The 20403-nt window shown below is 38.9% G+C and overlaps 1 protein-coding gene and 1 pseudogene across 1 annotated transcript; one reads left to right on the forward strand and one right to left on the reverse strand.

The window, feature by feature from the left end:
• The first annotated feature begins 3189 nt into the window (after positions 1-3189).
• Positions 3190-4144, forward strand: LOC111536833 (olfactory receptor 13C7-like). The gene is given in 2 exon segments (XM_023203355.1): positions 3190-3755; positions 3757-4144. Coding segments are annotated over 2 exon segments (954 nt in total).
• An 845-nt stretch (positions 4145-4989) lies between these two features.
• Positions 4990-6302, reverse strand: LOC111535042 (annotated as a pseudogene).
• Positions 6303-20403: the final 14101 nt, after the last annotated feature.

Raw genomic sequence — 20403 nt, forward strand, 5'->3', positions numbered from 1 at the left:
CCGGATCTCAGCTCACTGCAAGCTCCGCCTCCCAGGTTTACACCATTCTCCTGCCTCAGCCTCCCAAGTAGCTGGGACTACAGGTGCCCGCCACCTCGCCTGGCTAGTTTTTTGTATTTTTTTTAGTAGAGATGGGGTTTCACCGCGTTAGCCAGGATGGTCTCGATCTCCTGACCTCGTGATCCGCCTGTCTCAGCCTCCCAAAGTGCTGGGATTACAGGCTTGAGCCACCGCGCCCGGCCGGATAAGAACTTTTTAATCGGAGTGCAGTGGCGCGATCTTGGCTCACTGCAAGCTCCACCTCCCGGGTTGACAAATCCAAGGAACATTTCTTTGCAGCGAGAGTTAAGATTTACATAGAGCTGTCTGCAACTTGTATAATTGGGTTTGTGGGACGCACACCCTAAACTCCTGTGAGGCCCTTCACCAAACTTTAAATTGCTTCTGGGATTAAAACTGGCTCCCAAACAACCAAGGCTCTAAACTGCTCCATGGCTCCCTGATAGAATCTCTGGAGAGCAGGTCTGGGTGAAGGCACAGGGTGCCCGCCCTGAGCATGCAGGCAGGACGTGACTGCAGAATCAGCTGGAAGCAGCTCCTCGAGCTGTCCTTCCTCTTGGCATCTCACCAGGCATGGAGAAGCCCAGGAAAGTTAGCAGCTAGAGCCCCTTCAGCTATGGCCAATCCCACATTCCCTTTACCTTGCTGTGAAATTTGAAGAAATTACTTAGTTCCAAGACAGCTAAATAGAATTTGCTATATGCTTCCAGGCACAGCCCCAACCGATGGGGCTAGCTGGAGATGGTCAATGTGGGCAGTTGGAACAATCACTTCTCAAGCCTGGAGACCTTCCAGCATCATCCCCTGCTATGAGACCTTTTGTCCAGGTAAGTGCCTGTCTCCACCATGGACTTATCTCCACACTGGACGTAGACTGGGTTCTCTCTGTGGCTAAACCTTCTTCAGGTAGGTGAGCAGAAGAGCAAAGGTTGTTGTGAGTGGGAACTTGGTCATAGCTTCCATAGGGTCTTTTATAAGGGAAAGGGAGCAGGCATGTTCTGGGAGTCTAGGCCAGTGTGGGGATGGGGCAGAGTAGTGGGAAGAATGGGGAATAACATTAGAAGGAAGCTTCTGCCCAGCGTAAGGAAAACCTTTCTAGCAATGGAGGCCATCAACAAAGGAATGGGAGGTATGAGCTCCACCTACCTTAAGATGTTCCAAACAAAAATTGGAAAATTGTGTTGTATGGAAGGTATTTGTGCATTGGAGGGAAGCGAGACAAGACCAGTTTTTTACAATATCTTTACAATATCTCCGCCAAGTCTAAGATTTTCCAGTCAGCAGTGCTAGTAACTCTGAAGACAGATCTCTTTTCCCCACATATTCCTGATGTTCACAGTCAATCTCCTCTGATAACTGCATGAGGATGGCTTCAAACTGGGCCCAGTTTCTCCCACCAGATCTTTCCCAGCCAGCAACAGTGTGATAGTTACAGATGGAATGTGTGGCTCCCAGGCACACCATCCACCCCCACCCAAGCCCTGACATGAGGCAGAGATCTCAGAGAAAGGTGTGATACCTCTACTCTTCATGAATATCCTAGGGAGAGAGAGGATGATCAAGACTTCATAGTCGACTCTTTAGTGCTTGGTAGTTCTACTCTGGCACAGATGGACCAGCAAGGATCTAATCAGAGTGGTAAGGGAAGGAGCCTTGGGGAGCAGGTGAGGAGCCACCTGGCCCTGTCCTTGCTGCCTGTGCTCCTTTCTGAGCTTCAGCTTCCTCATCTTAACATGAGAAGTCAAGGCTTGAGGTTTTCTTTTTTCTCCTTCTTCTTTTTGAGACAGAGTCTCGCTCTGTCACCTGGACTGGAGTGCAGTGGTGCGATCTTGGCTCACTGCAAGCTCCGCCTCCTGGTTCACGTGATTCTCCTGCTTCAGTCTCCCAAGTAGCTGGGACCACATGCGCCCGCCACCATGCCTGGCTAATTTTTTTGTATTTTTAGTCGAGACGGGATTTCACCGTATTAGCCAGGATGTTCTCGATCTCCTGACCTCATGATATGATCTGCCCACCTCGGCCTCCCAAAGTGCTGGGATTACAAGCATGAGCCACTACGCCTGGCCAAGGCTTGAGGTTTTCTCTAGTGTGCTGGATCTATAGGTCTGCAGTGCCATTTTCAGCCTCCTTTGAGCGATCCCTCTGTAAGCCTGGGTGGAATTGTCTGCTCTTCCATGGAGAAACCATTACTATGACATTGCAGTGGTTTAATGGTCAGCTCGGATATAGAAGGCCCTGAGTTAGGAGCTGTGACATAAAACTGCTCCCAAAGCACAGAATCTACCCACAAACTCACACTGGGAGGCATGAGGGACACTTGTCCTTGGATTCTATTCCTGCTCCTTCATGGGTCTGGAGCAGACTGGGAAACAGCAGTACTGGGAACAAAGCCTGGTTAGAGGGGATATGGAAATGCTTCTGTTAGTGTCTCCAAGCTCTCTTGCTCAGAAACTCCTCATTGACAGGGCAATCAAGGGAGATCTCCAACCAAACTCAAGAGGAATGAATTAGAAACCAGGAATCAAGTAACAAATGTAAATGCTGGATAGACCCTAGTCTTCCCGATCTCTGCTCATCACATACTCCCTGGGAAGGACTGTATTTGAAGCTGAATCATCATCAGAGAATTAGAGCCAGGGGAGTGGGTGGGGTGATGTCAGTGGCCAGCATCACTGAGTGTGACAGCCTGAAGCCCACAAGGACACTGCAGGGACAATTCAGGGACAAGTAGGGCTGGCCAGAGGAGCCCACTTCCCTGGACAGTGCTGGAACCATGCAGAATGCACTCAAAATCCTCTGTTATGGAGCTTATTCAGATCCTTCCTTACATATCCATTCCTTCAAGTATGTTAATACCACTGATCTGATGAAAATTCTTTCATTTATCATGGTTTGATTAGATTTCCAGGGTCTGCTTCTCCTGCTTTTGATCTGACATGTCCTGACTTTTAAGTTAACTTCAGTAGGCAGTGAATTTTATCTGTTAGCTGCTGATATTACAGTTTGGCATCTCAAAGGGTAAATTTGATTATATGTTCTAGAAGCATCTCATTATAAATACCACATACTGGTCTTTATAAACATGTTTGCTGTTCTCAGTTTTCCTAAATGGGGAAGAGAGAATTTAAAATGGAAGTGGCCAACCAATCCATTGTGGTAGGATTTGTCTTGCTCGGCCTGTCCGATCAGCCAAGGCTGGAGAAAACATTCTTTGTGCTCATCCTGCTGATGTACCTGGTGATCCTGCTGAGCAATGGGGTCCTCATCCTGGTGACTGTGTCCGACTCCCACCTACACATGCCCATGTACTTCTTCCTCGGGAACCTCTCCTTCCTGGACATCTGCTACACAACCTCTTCAGTTCCTCTGGTCCTGGACGGTTTCCTAACTCCCAGGAAAACCATCTCCTTCTCAGGCTGTGCAGTACAGATGTTCCTCTCCTTTGCCATGGGAGCCACAGAGTGTGTGCTCTTGGGCATGATGGCGTTTGATCGCTATGTGGCTATCTGCAACCCCCTTAGGTACCCAGTAGTCATGAGCAAGGCTGCCTATGTGCCCATGGCTGCCAGCTGCTGGGTGGCTGGTGGAGCCAACTCCTTGGTGCAGATCTCTCTTGCAGTACAGTTACCCTTCTGTGGGGATAACATCATTAATCATTTCACCTGTGAGATCCTGGCAGTTCTGAAGTTGGCCTGTGATCTCCATCAATGTGATCGGCATGGGGGTGGCTAATGTGATCTTCCTGGAGGTCCCAGTGCTCTTCATCTTTGTCTCCTACATCTGCATACTCACCACCATCCTGAGGATCCCCTCAGCTGAGGGACGGCGAAAGGCCTTCTCCACTTGCTCTGCACATCGTACTGTGGTGGTGATTTTCTATGGGACTATTCTTTTCATGTATGCAAAGCCCAAGTCTAAGGACCCCCTGGGGGCAGACAAACAGGATGTTTCAGACAAGCTCATTTCCCTCTTTTATGGAGTGTTGATCTCCATGCTCAACCCCATCATCTACAGCCTGAGGAACAAGGACGTGAAGGCTGCTGTGAGGAGCCTGGTAAGTCAGAAATGCTTCACCCAGCCATAGTGAGAGGAAGCAGTGTGTCTTTTGCTTCTGTGCATACAAGGGGTCTACTCAGTAAGCACAGACTTGCTTAATGGTCCCACACAACAGTTTCCAAACTGATGTTCATTGAGATGGGGCTTTCTTCGTGATGGAAGATGGAACACTAACTCTTTAGAATGTGCTAAATTACCTAGAACTGAGAATAAGTGACTATTAAATTTTCTTTGTATTTTTATTCTGAAAAAATAAGCAATAAAAATTAGAAATTTGTAAAACAAACACGTATTTCTTTGTTCATGTGCAGACCAGTTTCAATTTGTATGTGACAATTATGTTGTTTTCTGTTCTATTGTGTAATGGGGAGCATGACAGTGAGGAAAAGTCACTTTTTTTTTTTGAGAAAACCATTTTTATTATCATCACCACCCAGGTTATCTGTGCTAAGTTATGTACCAAATGGCCAGATCTTCTAAAGAACAGCTACATAACATTTCTTTCATGTTTCAAGAGATGAAAATAACTGTACAAGATTAAGTACAAAAGTACACAAGACAGTGGACACGAAAAAGATCCATGTATGAGATTTTTATCCCACCTGCAGCTTTTATATATTGAAAAGTAGAATTCATGATCTAAAATATATTGTCCTTCTATAGCCCTGTCAAGTTTAATGGAAGTGGGTTTAACCTGATTACAACACTAACACCAGTGTCACTTATCTGATATTTACAAAAATTCATATTTTTCAAAAAATGAAAGTCAGTGTAACACCCATGCAAGCTAGAATGCTAGCTGTTTGGTGAACAAGGACCTGATATCAGAACAAGAAGTCTATAAAGTCCCAAACTTTATAAGTATGATCTTTTTCAAACTGCATCCATTCCTCACATTGAAGATGTGAAACCCAAACCCATTCCTCTTTGTGTGTGGATTTGTATCTTGCCTTTTCATACGGAGCATCTAGACTTCTAAATACTTCTTCCTATTGCTTCAGAGTCTTGTAACTTTCTTCATCAACTAAGCTACATCGAGCTTCATCTTCACTCTTAATACCCATCAATTTCCTAAATTTGACATTTTGGTCCTAGTTTCCAAAATTCAACTTTTCACATATTTCAGCAGATTTAGATTTGTCCTCTTCTTTCTTGCCCTGCCAAAGCATTTTCCTTTTTTTCTCTTGTTCAGCAAATTTCAATGGATTCACATTGAAATTCTGCTGGGTTATAGTAGTTAGGTACAGCTATTCCTGTCTCTGCCAAAGCTTTAGCTTGCAGGGCTGCCATTTGAGCTGTCATGGCTATCTGAGGTGTTACTTGCATTCCTGATGCCAACAGAGCAACAACATTGAGAACAGAAACCCCAGTAGCTGCAGCTGCTGCAGTTATTTCTTGTTGTTTTTGTTTTTCAACCATTTTTTTGTATCACTGTTTTTATAATTTCTTTGCCCTTTCCAACCTCCTAGCTAAAGCTTCTTGTGTATCCATTGCTGTGTTTCTGCCTCTGAAGGGAAGTGGACTCAGAGTCCAGCTTTAACTTCTGCTAAATCTTCTCAGTTTTTCAATTCTCTTTTTTCTATCTCGACTCCTACTCTTTGTCCCACTCCTGCTTCTAGTCCTATGCCTTTGTCTCGATCTTGAGCAGGAATGAGACCTGATCTGCCCTTTTCTTTCCCTGCTTCTGGATCTTGATTTCTTCCCCTCTCTGCTTCTAGGTTGAGACTTCTTCCACTCCCTACTCCTGGATCGGGACTTCTGCTCCAGCCTGCTTCTACTACGATGGCGTCTTTCACGACACCTAGATCTTGAGTGACTTCTGCCTCTTGATGACTTTCATTTTTTGCATTTGTGCTTGTCCTATTTTCAGATTAATTTAGTTGCTCTTTTTCTTTATCAGAAGAATGTTATTTGTCACTATGTTCCTCAGATTTGTGTTTCTTAGAGGATTTTTCTTTGGATTCATGTCTTCTTGCCTCTTTGCTTCTGTTCCAGCTCCTGTGTTTTCTTCCTTTATTACTTGACTTTCATTTTCTTTCTCTTGACCTTGATTGTGATCTTGAATAATGATGTTTTGAGGCTCCAGGAGGAACAGATATATCTAACTACTCTTTTTTCTTATCTCTATCTAGTGATGTCCTTTGTGGGGTTAGTCCATCTCATTCTGTATCACTAGCAGCCACAGTTCAGAGTCCTGGCCACTAGGGCCGCACCTCCACTTGCTGCTTTCAACAGTTGGAAAAGTCACTTCTTAATTGGCATCCAAATTGAAAACCAATCTGCTATTTTAGAAAATTGCCAATACCAAGATGCATCCTGAATGACATCATTTAACCCCTCTTTGACTATAGGAGCTCAGAGTGTTGTCTGTTTAATTATTTCCTGCTTAATATCCTAGAGAAAATTTTAGGTAACTCTTTTTCCTCTTAATATACATAGAGCATGTCTATTTTCTACCCAAAGTCAATGAAGAGTTTGCTGCAACACCACCAAACTAGATAATACAGCCCAAGAAGAGAATCTTTAGCAGTCTTCCTCTAGCTAAATCATTACTACAATGTGAAGTTTATATTCAGAGTCCATTTCATTTCTTTAGGATTTTAGATTGGATGCTGGCAATAATTGCTCAAGCCTACTAATAATTACCCTTCTGGCTAAGAGCATAGACTTTGCAACCAGACTAACATGGAGTACCTCTGCCTGCACACTTCAGACCTGTTTAGAAAGAACTATTTAATCTTGTGGACCCTTAGTTTCCTAATTTGTAAGATGGAAATAATTAAACCAACTCCACAGAGGTGTTGTGAAGATCAGTATGTGTATATGTTAAAAATGCACAGTGGGATGGGGCACCCAAGACGGCCGAATAGGAACAGCTCCAGCCTCCAGCTCCCAGTTTGAGCGACACAGAATATGGGTGATTTCTATATTTTCAACTGAGGTACTGGGTTCATCTCACTGGGGTGTGTCGGACAGTCGGTGCTGGTCAGCGGGTGCAGCCCGACCAGTGAGACCTGAAGCAGGGCAAGGCATCGCCTCCCCTGGGAAGTGCAAGGGGGAAGGGAATTCCTTTTCCTAGCTAAGGGAAACTGAGACACACAACACCTGGAAAATCAGGTAACTCCCACCCTAATACTACGCTTTACCAAGGGTCTTAGCAAACGGCACACCAGGAGATTATATCCCACACCTGGCCCGGAGGGTCCCATGCCCACAGAGCCTCCCTCATTGCTAGCACAGCAGTCTGAGATCTAACTGCAAGGCGGCAGCGAGGCTGGGGAGGGGTGCCCACCATTGCTGAGGCTTAAGTAGGTAAACAAAGCCTCCAGGAAGCTCGAATTGGGTGGAGCCCACCACAGCTCAAGGAGGCCTGCCTGCCTCTATAGACTCCACCTCTGGGGACAGGGCATAGCTAAACAAAAAGCAGCAGAAACCTCTGCAGATGTAAATATCCCTGTCTGACAGCTTTGAAGAGAGCAGTGGTTCTCCCAGCATGGAGGTTGAGATCTGAGAACAGACAGACTGCCTGCTCAAGTGGGTCCCTGACCCCTGAGTAGCCTAACCGGGAGACATCCCCCACTAGGTGCAGACCGACACCTCACACCTCACACGGCTGGGTACACCTCTGAGACAAAGCTTCCAGAGCAAGAATCAGACATCTACATTTGCTGTTCAGCAATATTCTATCTTCTGCAGCCTCCGCTGCTGATACCCAGGCAAACAGCATCTGGAGTGGACCGCAAGAAAACTTCAACAGACCTGCAGCTGAGGGTCCTGGCTGTTAGAAGGAAAACTAACAAACAGAAAGGATACCCACACCAAAACCCCATCAGTACGTCACCATGATAAAAGACCAAAGGCAGATAAAACCACAAAGATGGGGAAAAAGCAGTGCAGAAAAGCTGGAAATTCAAAAAATCAGAGCGCATCTCCCACTCCAAAGGAATGCAGCTCATAGCCAGCAACGGAACAAAGCTGGATGGAGAATGACTTTGACAAGTTAAGAGAAGAAGGCTTCAGTCGATCAAACTTCTCAGAGCTAAAGGAGGAACTACATACCCAGCGCAAAGAAACTAAAAACCTTGAAAAAAGAATGGATGAATGGATAACTAGAATAATCAATGCAGAGAAGACCATAAATGAACTGATAGAGATGAAAACCATGACACAAGAAATACGTGACAAATGCACAAGCTTCAGTAACCAACTTGATCTACTAGAAGAAAGAGTATCAGCGATTGAAGATCAAATGAATGAAATGAAGCAAGAAGAGAAATGTAGAGAAAAAAGAGTAAAAAGAAATGAACAAAACCTCCAAGAAATATAAGATTATGTGAAAAGACCAAATCTACGTCTGATTGGTGTGCCTGAAAGTGACAGGGAAAATGGAACCAAGTTGGAAAACACTATGCAGGATATCATCCAGGAGAACTTCCCCAACCTAGTAAGGCAGGCCAACATTCAAATCCAGGAAATACAGAGAATGCCACAAAGATACTCCTCGAGAACAGCAACTCCAAGACACATAATTGTCAGATTCACCAAAGCTGAAATGAAGGAAAAAATGTTAAGGGCAGTCAGAGAGAAAGGTCGGGTTACCCACAAAGAGAAACCCATCAGACTAACAGCAGATCTCTTGGCAGAAACTCTACAAGCCAGAAGAGAGTTGGGGCCAATATTCAACATTCTTAAAGAAAAGAATTTTCAACCCAGAATTTCATATCCAGACAAACTAAGTTTCATAAGTGAAAGAGAAATAAAATCCTTTACAGACAAGCAAATGCTTAGAGATTTTGTCACCACCAGGCCTGCCCTACAAGAGATCCTGAAGGAAGCACTAAACATGGAAAGGAACAACAGGTACCAGTCATTGCAAAAACATGCCAAAATGTAAAGTCCATCGATGCTAGGAAGAAACTGCATCAACTAACAAGCAAAATAACCAGCTAATATAATGACAGGATCAAGTTCACACATAAAAATATTAACCTTAAATGTAAATGGACTAAATGGTCCAATTAAAAGACACAGACTGGCAAATTGGATAAAGAGTCAAGACCCATCAGTTTGCTGTATTCAGGAGACCCATCTCACATGCAGAGACACACATAGGCTCAAAATAAAGGGATGGAGGAAGATCTACCAAGCAAATGAAAAAAAAAAAAAAGCAGGGGTTGCAATCCTAGTCTCTGATAAAACAGACTTTAAACCAACAAAGATCAAAAGAGACAAAGAAGGCCATTACATAATGGTAAAGGGATCAATTAATCAGGAAGAGCTAACTATCCTAAATATATGCACCCAATACAGGAGCACCCAGATTCATAAAGCAAGTCCTTAGAGACTTACAAAGAGACTTAGACTCCCATACAATAATAATGGGAGACTTTAACACCCCACTGTCAACATTAGACAGATCAACGAGACAGAAAGTTAACAAGGATATCCAGGAATTGAACTGAACTCTTCACCAAGCACACCTAATAGACATTTACAGAACTCTCCACTCCAAATCAACAGAATATACATTCTTCTCAGCACCACATCACACTTATTCCAAAATTGACCACGTAGTTGGAAGTAAAGCACTCCTCAGCAAATGTAAAAGAACAGAAATGATAACAAACTGTCTCTCAGACCACAGTGCAATCAAACTAGAACTCAGGACTAAGAAACTCAATCAAAACTGTTCAACTACACGGAAACTGAACAACCTGCTCCTGAATGACTACTGGGTACATAACGAAAGGCAGAAATAAAGATGTTCTTTGAAACTAATGAGAACAAAGATACAACATACCAGAATCTGTGGGACACATTTAAAGCAGTGTGTAGAGGGAAATTTATAGTACTAAATGCTCACAAGAGAAAGCAGGAAAGATCTAAAATTGACACCCTAACATCACAATTAAAAGAACTAGAGAAGTGAGAACAAACACATTCAAAAGCTAGCAGAAGGTAAGAAATAACTAAGATCAGAGCAGAACTGAAGGAGATAGAGACATAAAAGACCCTCCAAAAAATCAATGAATCCAGGAGCTGGTGTTTTGAAAAGATCAACAAAATTGATAGACCACTAGCAAGACTAATAAAGAAGAAAAGAGAGAAGAATCAAATAGATGCAATAAAAAATGATAAAGGGGATATCACCACCGACCCCACAGAAATACAAACTACCATCAGAGAATACTATAAACACCTCTATGCAAATAAACTAACAAACCTAGAAGAATTGGATAATTTCCTGGACACTTACACTCTCCAAAGACTAAACCAGGAAGAAGTTGAATCCCTGAATAGACCAATAGCAGGCTCTGAAATTGAGGCAATAATTAATAGCCTACCAACCAAAAAAAGTCCAGGACCAGACGGGTTCACAGCTGAATTCTACCAGAGATATAAGGAGGAGCTAGTACCATTCCTTCTGAAACTATTCCAATCAATAGAAAAAGGGGGAATCCTCCCTAACTCATTTCATGAGGCCAACATCATCCTGATACCAAAGCCTGGCAGAGATACAACAAAAAAAGAGAATTTTAGACCAATATCCCTGATGAACATTGATGCAAAAATCCTCAATAAAATACTGGCACACCGAATCCAGCAGCACATCAAAAAGCTTATCCACCATGATCAAGTGGGCTTCATCCCTGGGATGCAAGGCTGGTTCAACATTTGCAAATCAATAAACGTAATCCAGCATATAAACAGAACCAAAGACAAAAACCACATGATTATCTCAATAGATACAGAAAAGGCCTTTGACAAAATTCAACAGCCCTTCATGCTAAAAACTCTCAATAAATTCGGTATTGATGGAACGTATCTCAAAATAATAAGAGCTATTTATGACAAACCCACAGCCAATATCATACTGAATGGGCAAAAACTGGAAGTATTCCCTTTGAAAACTGGCACAAGACAGGGATGCCCTCTCTCACCACTCCTATTCAACATAGTGTTGGAAGTTCTGGCTAGGGCAATCAGGCAAGAGAAAGAAGTAAAGGGTATTCAGTTAGGAAAAGAAGAAGTCAAATTGTCCCTGTTTGCAGATGACATGATTGTACATTTAGAAAACCCCATCGTCTCAGCCCCAAATCTCCTTAAGCTGATAAGCAACTTCAGCAAAATCTCGGGATACAAAATAAATGTGCAAAAATCACAAGCATTCTTGTACTCCAGTTACAGACAAACAGAGAGCCAAATCATGAATGAACTCCCATTCACAATAGCTTCAAAGAGAATAAAATACCTAGGAATCCAACTTACAAGGCATGTAAAGGACCTCTTCAAGGAGAACTACAAACCACTGCTCAGTGAAATAAAAGAGGACACAAACAAATGAAAAAACATACCATGCTCATGGATAGGAAGAATCAATATCGTGAAAATGGCCATACTGCCCAAGGTAATTTATAGATTCAATGTCATCCCCATTAAGCTACCAATGACTTTCTTCACAGAATTGGAAAAGACTGCTTTAAAGTTCATATGGAACCAAAAAAGAGCCTGCATTGCCAAGACAATCCTAAGCCAAAAGAACAAAGCTAGAGGCATCATGCTACCGGACTTCAAACTATACTACAAGTCTACAGTAACCAAAACAGCATGGTACTGGTGCCAAAACAGAGATATAGACCAATGGAACAGAACAGAGCCCTCAGAAATAATACCACACATTTACAGCCATCTGATCTTTGACAAACCTGACAAAAACAAGAAATGGGGAAAGGATTCCCTATTTAATAAATGGTGTGTGGAAAATTGGCTAGCCATAAGTAGAAAGCTGAAACTGGATCCTTTCCTTACTCCTTATATGAAAATTAATTCAAGATGGATTAGAGATTTAAATGTTAGACCTAAAACCATAAAAACCCTAGAGGAAAACCTAGGTAATACCATTTAGGACATAGGCATGGGCAAGAACTTCATGTCTAAAACACCAAAAGCAATGACTACAAAAGTCACAATTGACAAATGGGATCTAATTAAACTAAAGAGCTTCTGCACAACAAAAGAAATTACCATCAGAGTGAACAGGCAACCTACAGAATGGGAGAAAATTTTTGCAATCTACTCATCTGACAAAGGGCTAATATCCAGAACCTACAAAGAACTCAAACAAATCTGCAAGAAAAAAACAAACAACCCCATCAAAAAGTGGGCAAAGGATATGAACAGACACTTCTCAAAAGAAGACATTCATACAGCCAACAGACACATGAAAAAATGCTCATCATCACTGGCCATCAGAGAAATGCAAATCAAAACCACAATGAGATACTATCTCACACCAGTTAGAATGGCAATCATTAAAAAGGTCAGGAAACAACAGGTGCTGGAGAGGATGTGGAGAAATAGGAACACTTTTACACTGTTGGTGGGACTGTAAACTAGTTCAACCATTGTGGAAAACAGTGTGGCGATTCCTCAAGGATCTAGAACTAGAAATACCATTTGACCCAGCCATCCCATTACTGGGTATATACCCAAAGGATTATAAATCACGCTGCTATAAAGACACATGCACACGTATCTTTATTGTGACACTATTCACAATAGCAAAGACTTGGAATCAACCCAAATGTCCATCAGTGACAGACTGGATTAAGAAAATGTGGCACATATACACCATGGAATACTCTGCAGCCATAAAAAAGGATGAGTTTGCGTCCTTTGTAGGGATGTGGATGCAGCTGGAAACCATCATTCTTAACAAACTATCACAAGAAGAGAAAACCAAACACCGCATGTTCTCACTCATAGGTGGGAACTGAACAATGAGATCACTTGGACTTGGGAAGGGGAACATCACACAATGGGGCCTGTCATGGGGAGGGGGGAGGGGGGAGGGATTGCATTGGGGAGTTATACCTGATATAAATGATGAATTGATGGGTGCTGACGAGTTGATGGGTGCAGCACACCAACATGGCACAAGTATACATATGTAACAAACCTGCACATTATGCACATGTACCCTAGAACTTAAAGTATATAAAAAAAAAAAAAAAGATATTCTTCTTAGAACCTTGCTTAAAGAATTAAACTGAATGAAATTCTCATAGTATAAGATACAAGGTTAAGTTCGTGATCAGAAGTTATAAAAATGGTTGTAAAAATAAAACATGAATAAAGTTTAAATTTAGAAAATATTCTCTTGAAAATAATTACATTTGATCCCCACAAATTTTCGAAGAAATCAGATAGCAGAGATGAGAAATTCATGACTAAAAGAGATAAATGTCTTGCCCCAATGAAGTGGCAGACCTAGGCAAATCTCCTGACTTAATATCCTGTGTTCTTTGCTACCCTGCCTTTAATGCCCTGAACTAGAAAAGGCTTCTAATAGTTGCTCATCGTTGAAAAAACTATCGGGAAACAACATAAATCCACTCAGTGAAATCAAGATATGCTTTGGTTAATTGTACTTGTGTTCATGTTGCAGGTTCTTTTCTGAGCACTAGCTTGAATTTAATGGGCTTTAATATGTTCATACATCTTCTAGGTTTCCACAGACGTGCAGCTCCAGTTACAAGAAGGCAGTTCCCGCATGGTGCACACAGGATGGATTACCTGCACTTTGAGGATGATAGCCGTGGATGGTGGTTTGACATGGATATGGTGATCATATATATTTATTCAGTGAACTGGGTCATTGGATTCATTGTTTTCTGCTTTCTTTGCTATTTTTTCTTTCCGTTTTAGGAATTTTCATACCTTACCACAGTTGGTATACAATCATAAATGATGTAAATAACAATTGCTTAAACATTTTTAAAATGTTTAAATGTTGAAGTTTTTTTTAATGCTGCATTATACAAATTGTTGGTGTTTATAGAAAGCCTGAGAATAATGAATCATTTATTAATGTTTTTCATGTAACAAACTAAACTTTATTCAAGAGCTAACCTACCCACCACTTAGCAACAATGCACTATTAATTTCATAGTTGTTCTTGGGTTAGGATTTGGGGCTCTGATTTTATAATATCACTTTAATACTTATTTTGATTGTAAAAAACTGAAGTTTTCTCTCCACTTAAAATAGTAAAAATACAAAAAGAAATGATAATCTAGGTAGATATTATCTTTACTGATAAAATATTTAATCACCACTTATTCTCAGGCAAATTATATGTATTAAAGATAAACCATATTCTCTGGGAAATAATGTAGCAGGGTATGTTCAGTTTTGGTTTCTAATTATCACTACTTATATCCCTTTCTATTACCAAGAAAACTGACTACTCTTTTTGTACAGATCTAATTAGTGCAACATTTTAAATTATTATAAACAGAATAGTAAATACAAATCACGAGACTAATCCCTACGAATAGACACTTTAGAGAGCTATATTAACACTTTCCAGATTGAAGGATTAATCACCTGAAGACATAAAAAATTTACCGACTTTTAGTAGTCTAAAAGAGCAATGCATGTCCAAAATGTAGTTTAGTGATTTATTTAATGAGGAGATGGTAAAATATATTGTAAATGTGCAATAAAGAGTGACTTTTAATTTTTTTTAAGTTTTTAAATGTCTGAATGAAGAATTGTTAGAAATAGGCTTATGGATTTATAGAAAGAAAGCCTGACATTTTAAATTACAGTAATCATTAATTTTTTCATTATTAAAATTTAAAAATAGGAGACCTGAATCATTAGAACGTGGGATAGAATTGGGGCAGGTAACCCAATTTGAAAAATGAAAAACTGGAGCAGACATCATCACTCGCCATCAGAGAAATGCAAATCAAAAACCACAATGAGATATCATCTCACACCAGTTAGAATGGCAATCATTAAAAAATCAGGAAACAACAGGTGTTGGAGAGGATGTGGAGAAATAGGAACACTTTTACACTGTTGATGGGATTGTAAACTAGTTCAACCATTATGGAAAACAGTATGGCAATTCCTCAAAGATCTAGAACTAGATGTACCATATGACCCAGCCATCCCACTGCTGGGTATATACCCAAAGGATTATAAATTATTCTACTACAAAGACACATGCACACGTATGTTTATTGCAGCACTATTCACAATAGCAAAGACTTGGAATCAACCCAAATGTCCATCAGTGACAGACTGGATTAAGAAAATGTGGCACATATACACCATGGAATACTCTGCAGCCATAAAAAAGGATGAGTTTGCATCCTTTGTAGGGACATGGATGCAGCTGGAAACCATCATTCTTAGCAAACTATCACAAGAAGAGAAAACCAAACACCGCATGTTCTCACTCATAGGTGGGAACTGAACAATGAGCTCACTTGGACTCGGGAAGGGGAACATCACACAATGGGGCCTATCATGGGGAGGGGGGAGGGGGGAGGGATTGCACTGGGGAGTTATACCTGATATAAATGATGAATTGATGGGTGCTGACGAGTTGATGGGTGCAGCACACCAACATGGCACATGTATACATATGTAACAAACCTGCACGTTATGCACATGTACCCTAGAACTTAAAGTATAATAAAATAAAAATAAAAATAAAAAAAATAAAAAAAAAACCCTAAAAAAAAAAAAAGAAAAAAGAAAAACTGGAGCAGAGACTTAAGCTTATTTATTCAGTTATTCTGGTGGTCTTTGTGAAACCTGGGACAAAAGTTTTTATTATGAATTACTCATCCAATATTACTACACTGTGATGTCATATATCTGGTAATTCAATAAGCATACTTTTACATAAACTAGGTGACTCTCTCATGGCACTAAAAATACTACCACTATCCAAAAACATTGGGATCAACTGGACCTTAACAGTTTCAATCTATGAAAAGCCAAAATTTAGGCTAATTGCTACTATTTCAATAAAAGCACTTGACTGTTGGTATGTGATGTTCTAAGAAATCTAGAAGAATGGTACTGATTTCTATTCTAATGCTGTTCTTATTATTGTGTTTTAAATTATATCTATTACAGAAAATAATAGTATATACTAGACATCAAATCTAGAAATCAGAAAACTAAATATAATTTAGAAACACAGAGATACATTTATACTTATAAATGGATATTTATAATTACTAATTGCTCAAAGTAAACATAAGGGAAAATATCAGCCCTCTTAAAATATATAACAAGATTGAAAAATTAACACACACATGAGGAGTTGCATTATTTTAAGAACTTTAAATTGCAGCCATTACCTAGGCAACTTCTGGTTTATACGCTCTAGAAAATATATCTTGATTCATTCCTAAATTTCAATAAAAGCTTAGTTTGATTATGTATAAACTAAATAAGTAGTATTATAGATACAGATCCCTCACAGAAACAAAGTTGATTCCCAGTATATATTTGTAAGGTCAGTGATACATGTACGTTTATAGGTCTCAATCCACTAAATATTTATGATACCCTTAAATAAATATGAACCTTTAAATGAAGAAAGTATAATCTGGAAAAGCATTCAAAATGGATTGAGTATATACATCTTGACTAATAACTTGATCTGAAAATTATAGAATATTAAAATAAGTAAATTCATGAAATTATAAATTACTCATCTTACTTTAAAATATTCTTAAATTTTATACAAATGGAGATAAAAAACTGCTAAAGATTAAGAAGTATGGCATTTCCTAGATCCACCAGCTTATGAGAAGCCAGATAAAATCTCAGATGGAAAGAAACCAGTTTCTTCTAGTACTTAGCACACAGTAGCCATTCAAAATAAAATACATGGATGAGCTTTAGAGTAAAACAAAAAATTTTAATGCTCTTCCTTAGCATCTCTCACAGTAAAAACTCATTGTCCAATAAAGAACCAAAGAAGGGAAAAGAAGAAAAATGTTAAATTTAACAAGGTATAGTACTTGCCCCAAGTAATATTATTTAATAAGCTTAATTTTATGAGTTCTTATTATCTATAATAATTTCTATTTCTACCAAGCTTAATTATGGTAAAGGTTAATTTTAAACATGTTCACACATTCTTTTTTAAAAAATGCCCTAATTGAGGTACATTTCTGAATAGTTTCAGCAGATTATTTTTTAATTTTACAAAAGCAAATTCACAAATCCAGACCCATTTTTTTTATACTTAGCAGAAGATAGGGGAATTTAAATTAGACCAAGTTGAAAAAGAATCAGAATTTATATTTTACAAAGCTACCAGTATGAATCCAACAAAATCAGGAATGGGAAAAACATTTTCTGGACCTGCTCTATTATTAATGCTACTCTAGTATTATATGCTAAATATGAAAGCAGTGCTGCCATCAGTTTCACTTCTGCCTTGGAATCTTGCTCCTAAGTTAGTTCTATGGCATAACAAAATTCCAGTTAATAAAATTTTCATTTAAATGTCTTTTGTATGGCTAAATACACAGATTCTTAAACATCTAATTTTTATATGGATTTCTCAAAGAATGCCTTATAGAAGAGCATTCTCTGACTGAATGCAATTACAGTTGAAGTCTTTGATTCTTCACAGAATTCTGTAGTTGAAGCCAGTGAACACTGTCATTTAGGAAAGTGTTCCTAAACGTTTGCATGCTTTAACATGCTCAACTCTTACTTCTTGAAGTGTTTGATTGTCAGTAAATTCTCAAAGAACATTAAAGTTCTACCAATGTATACTTTTTTCCCAGAATGCATTTATTTTTCTTGTGCTTTTTCTTGAAGACAATACCTATAATAATTACTTTACACATTTCAGATTTTACTTTTTCTTGCATAGATCCTGGAAGAACCATCATCAAGAAGTATCTTTAGACCATGGTATTATCATATTACAGTAACAAGCATCTACTAAAATATGTACTTATCTTACATTCATGCTTCTGTTGTAGGGTCAGAAAAACAAATACTTTACCATTCCCACTATCCTTGAAGATCTCTCATATTGTACAATAGATATACTTTGATCATTATTTTTCTTATTTCAGTACTTCTAAAAGTAGTTTTTGGACTGGTATTATAAACTTATGGGTATTTCTCTTTCTATATGTTACTATTAAGTACTGTAAAACATGATCCTTCTAAACTTCCCTTACTCTTTCACATATTAAGTCTAAGAACCTCATCTAGAGCATGTCCAGTAAATAAAGAGAAATAGTTAAGTAACTGCCCACTACAGTGAATTTTTATTACTGATAACAGCCTTGCAAGAGACAAACACTGTTCTTCTAGAACCTGATAAATATTTTCCTTGCTTTACAAGAGTCACCTTGTCTACCAACAAAACTCTTCAACGGAAAAGGGAAGTGAGGGAAGACAGCAGCTAACATTTATATAACTTCTGTATCTTTGCTGGTTACGTTAATGTGTTATTTAATCTTCTCAATACTCTGTATCAGATGACATCCTCATGTTACAGATGAGGAAGAGAAGTAATGTAACCAAAATCACACAGGAAGGATTATTCTGTCATATTCTAAGACCTTTTACTCTTTTCACTATACTGTCAGTAATATCTGATAACTTGATGAAGTTCAGTATTCACTGAGGAAGTTTTGGTAACACTGCTAGAGAATCATGAGGAATAAAAGATGGTCTGGATTAAGAATGCAGGAGTATGATACTTGTACTTTGTTTTTGACAATTTTCATTGCTTGTAACAATGAAAAAGTTTAATATTTGCAGGAGACTAATATGAAATGCTACATTTTATAACTTTTATTCTGCTGGCAACTTTGATTTCTGGTAGCTGCCTCGAATGCTTTATTGAGAAGGATTCTGAGGTTACATCCAGGATCCAGGGGGAAAAGTTTTCTGGATCCACTGGCATTGCCCCTCAAATATAAGAGAAATAGGGTCTTAAGGGAAAATTAGCCATCTCTGATATTTGCCATCCTTGGATAAGAGCACAGAAAATCATTCATGTTTTAGAAACTGGTCTTGCCATTTGTTAAGGGGAACAAAATGTAGTTTCCTGACTATAATTAACAATACATGATATAGTCCAATTTAGCTGTGACATAATTAATAAACTACTTTCCACTCTTACACATCTCATTTTGTCTTAAAACAGAAGCTTAATAGGAACCTAATTGTGAATTACACTAATTTTTAAATCATAATGATGTAGCTATAGTGTAATTTTCTCATTTTAGAAAAATGTGAACTGTCATTCAAAAAATGAAGTAGAGTTCTGATTTGCACATTCTGCAAAACTAAATGGACACTACTGGCTATTCTGATACCAATATTGTAAGTAGATCAGGCAGACAGGAATATAGTACAGAAGTCAACCTAGATCACAAGTCAACAGCAATGCCTTTTAAACCTTCATATGCCTACATTAAATCTTGGTAGAATGTATATTTTTATTCAGAAGGTGTAGGGTAGACCTGAGATTCTGCGTTGCTAATAAGCAGTCAGTGATACCTGTTTGCTGCCCCATAGACCACACCTGGGATAGCAAGAAACTAAAGGAAGCACATCTGAAGAGGTGGCCATGAATCTTGCTTTCTTATCATTAACTGTCCCCAAAAGACAAATTTCACATTGTTTTTGCATTTGAGAATTACATAATACTGGTTATCCAATATAAAGAAAGAATAATGAATTATGCTATAAATAATTTCATATAAATCTATTGAATAAGTTTTTAACATTATCTGGCACATAATAAAGTCTAGGTATCAATATATAAGTATTTTATTTACAATCTGTGATTCAAACTTTTTCTTTTCTTTAAACAAAAAAAAAAAATATTTTCTCCCTTGTTTCCTGTTCTCTCTCATTACCCATTCTTTCTGTGGCTATCTCTAGCTAGACTCTATTCAAATAGAACAAATGTGAAATTACATATAGTCACTTATAAAACCGCATCTGGAAATAGAAAACAGAATACACTCTGGCACTTCTGCTCACTTCTAATTTTTAGTACACATTATAACTGCAAAAATCAAGAGACCTTATCATCATCTTGGGTTATATGACTAATATCCACTTTATCTTTCTTTCCTCATTTTCCTCACCTGTAGAACTGTGTATAACACAAACCTTCCCGTAATTCTGCTGCCATAAAATTCAATTTACAAGAAAATTGTGAATTGAAACACCTATTATCCATATATTTTCATGGTGATTCTTCATAATATAAGGAGAAGGAGCTACAGTTGTTCAATGCTAAATATATGCAGGTACTATACAATGCTTTGCACACAGTATCTCATTTCATATAACAACCCTAAAATACTTTTGTTAACACATCCATTTTATAGACAAGAAAATTGGAGCTCAAAAAGTTTAAGTAGCTTTCTTAAAGTCCTATAGCTACCAGTGGTACAGCTAGGAGTCAAATCCAGGTCTGACTAG

The sequence above is a fragment of the Piliocolobus tephrosceles genome, chromosome 14, assembly GCF_002776525.5.
Source record: "Piliocolobus tephrosceles isolate RC106 chromosome 14, ASM277652v3, whole genome shotgun sequence".
In the NCBI taxonomy this organism is placed as follows: domain Eukaryota; kingdom Metazoa; phylum Chordata; class Mammalia; order Primates; family Cercopithecidae; genus Piliocolobus; species Piliocolobus tephrosceles.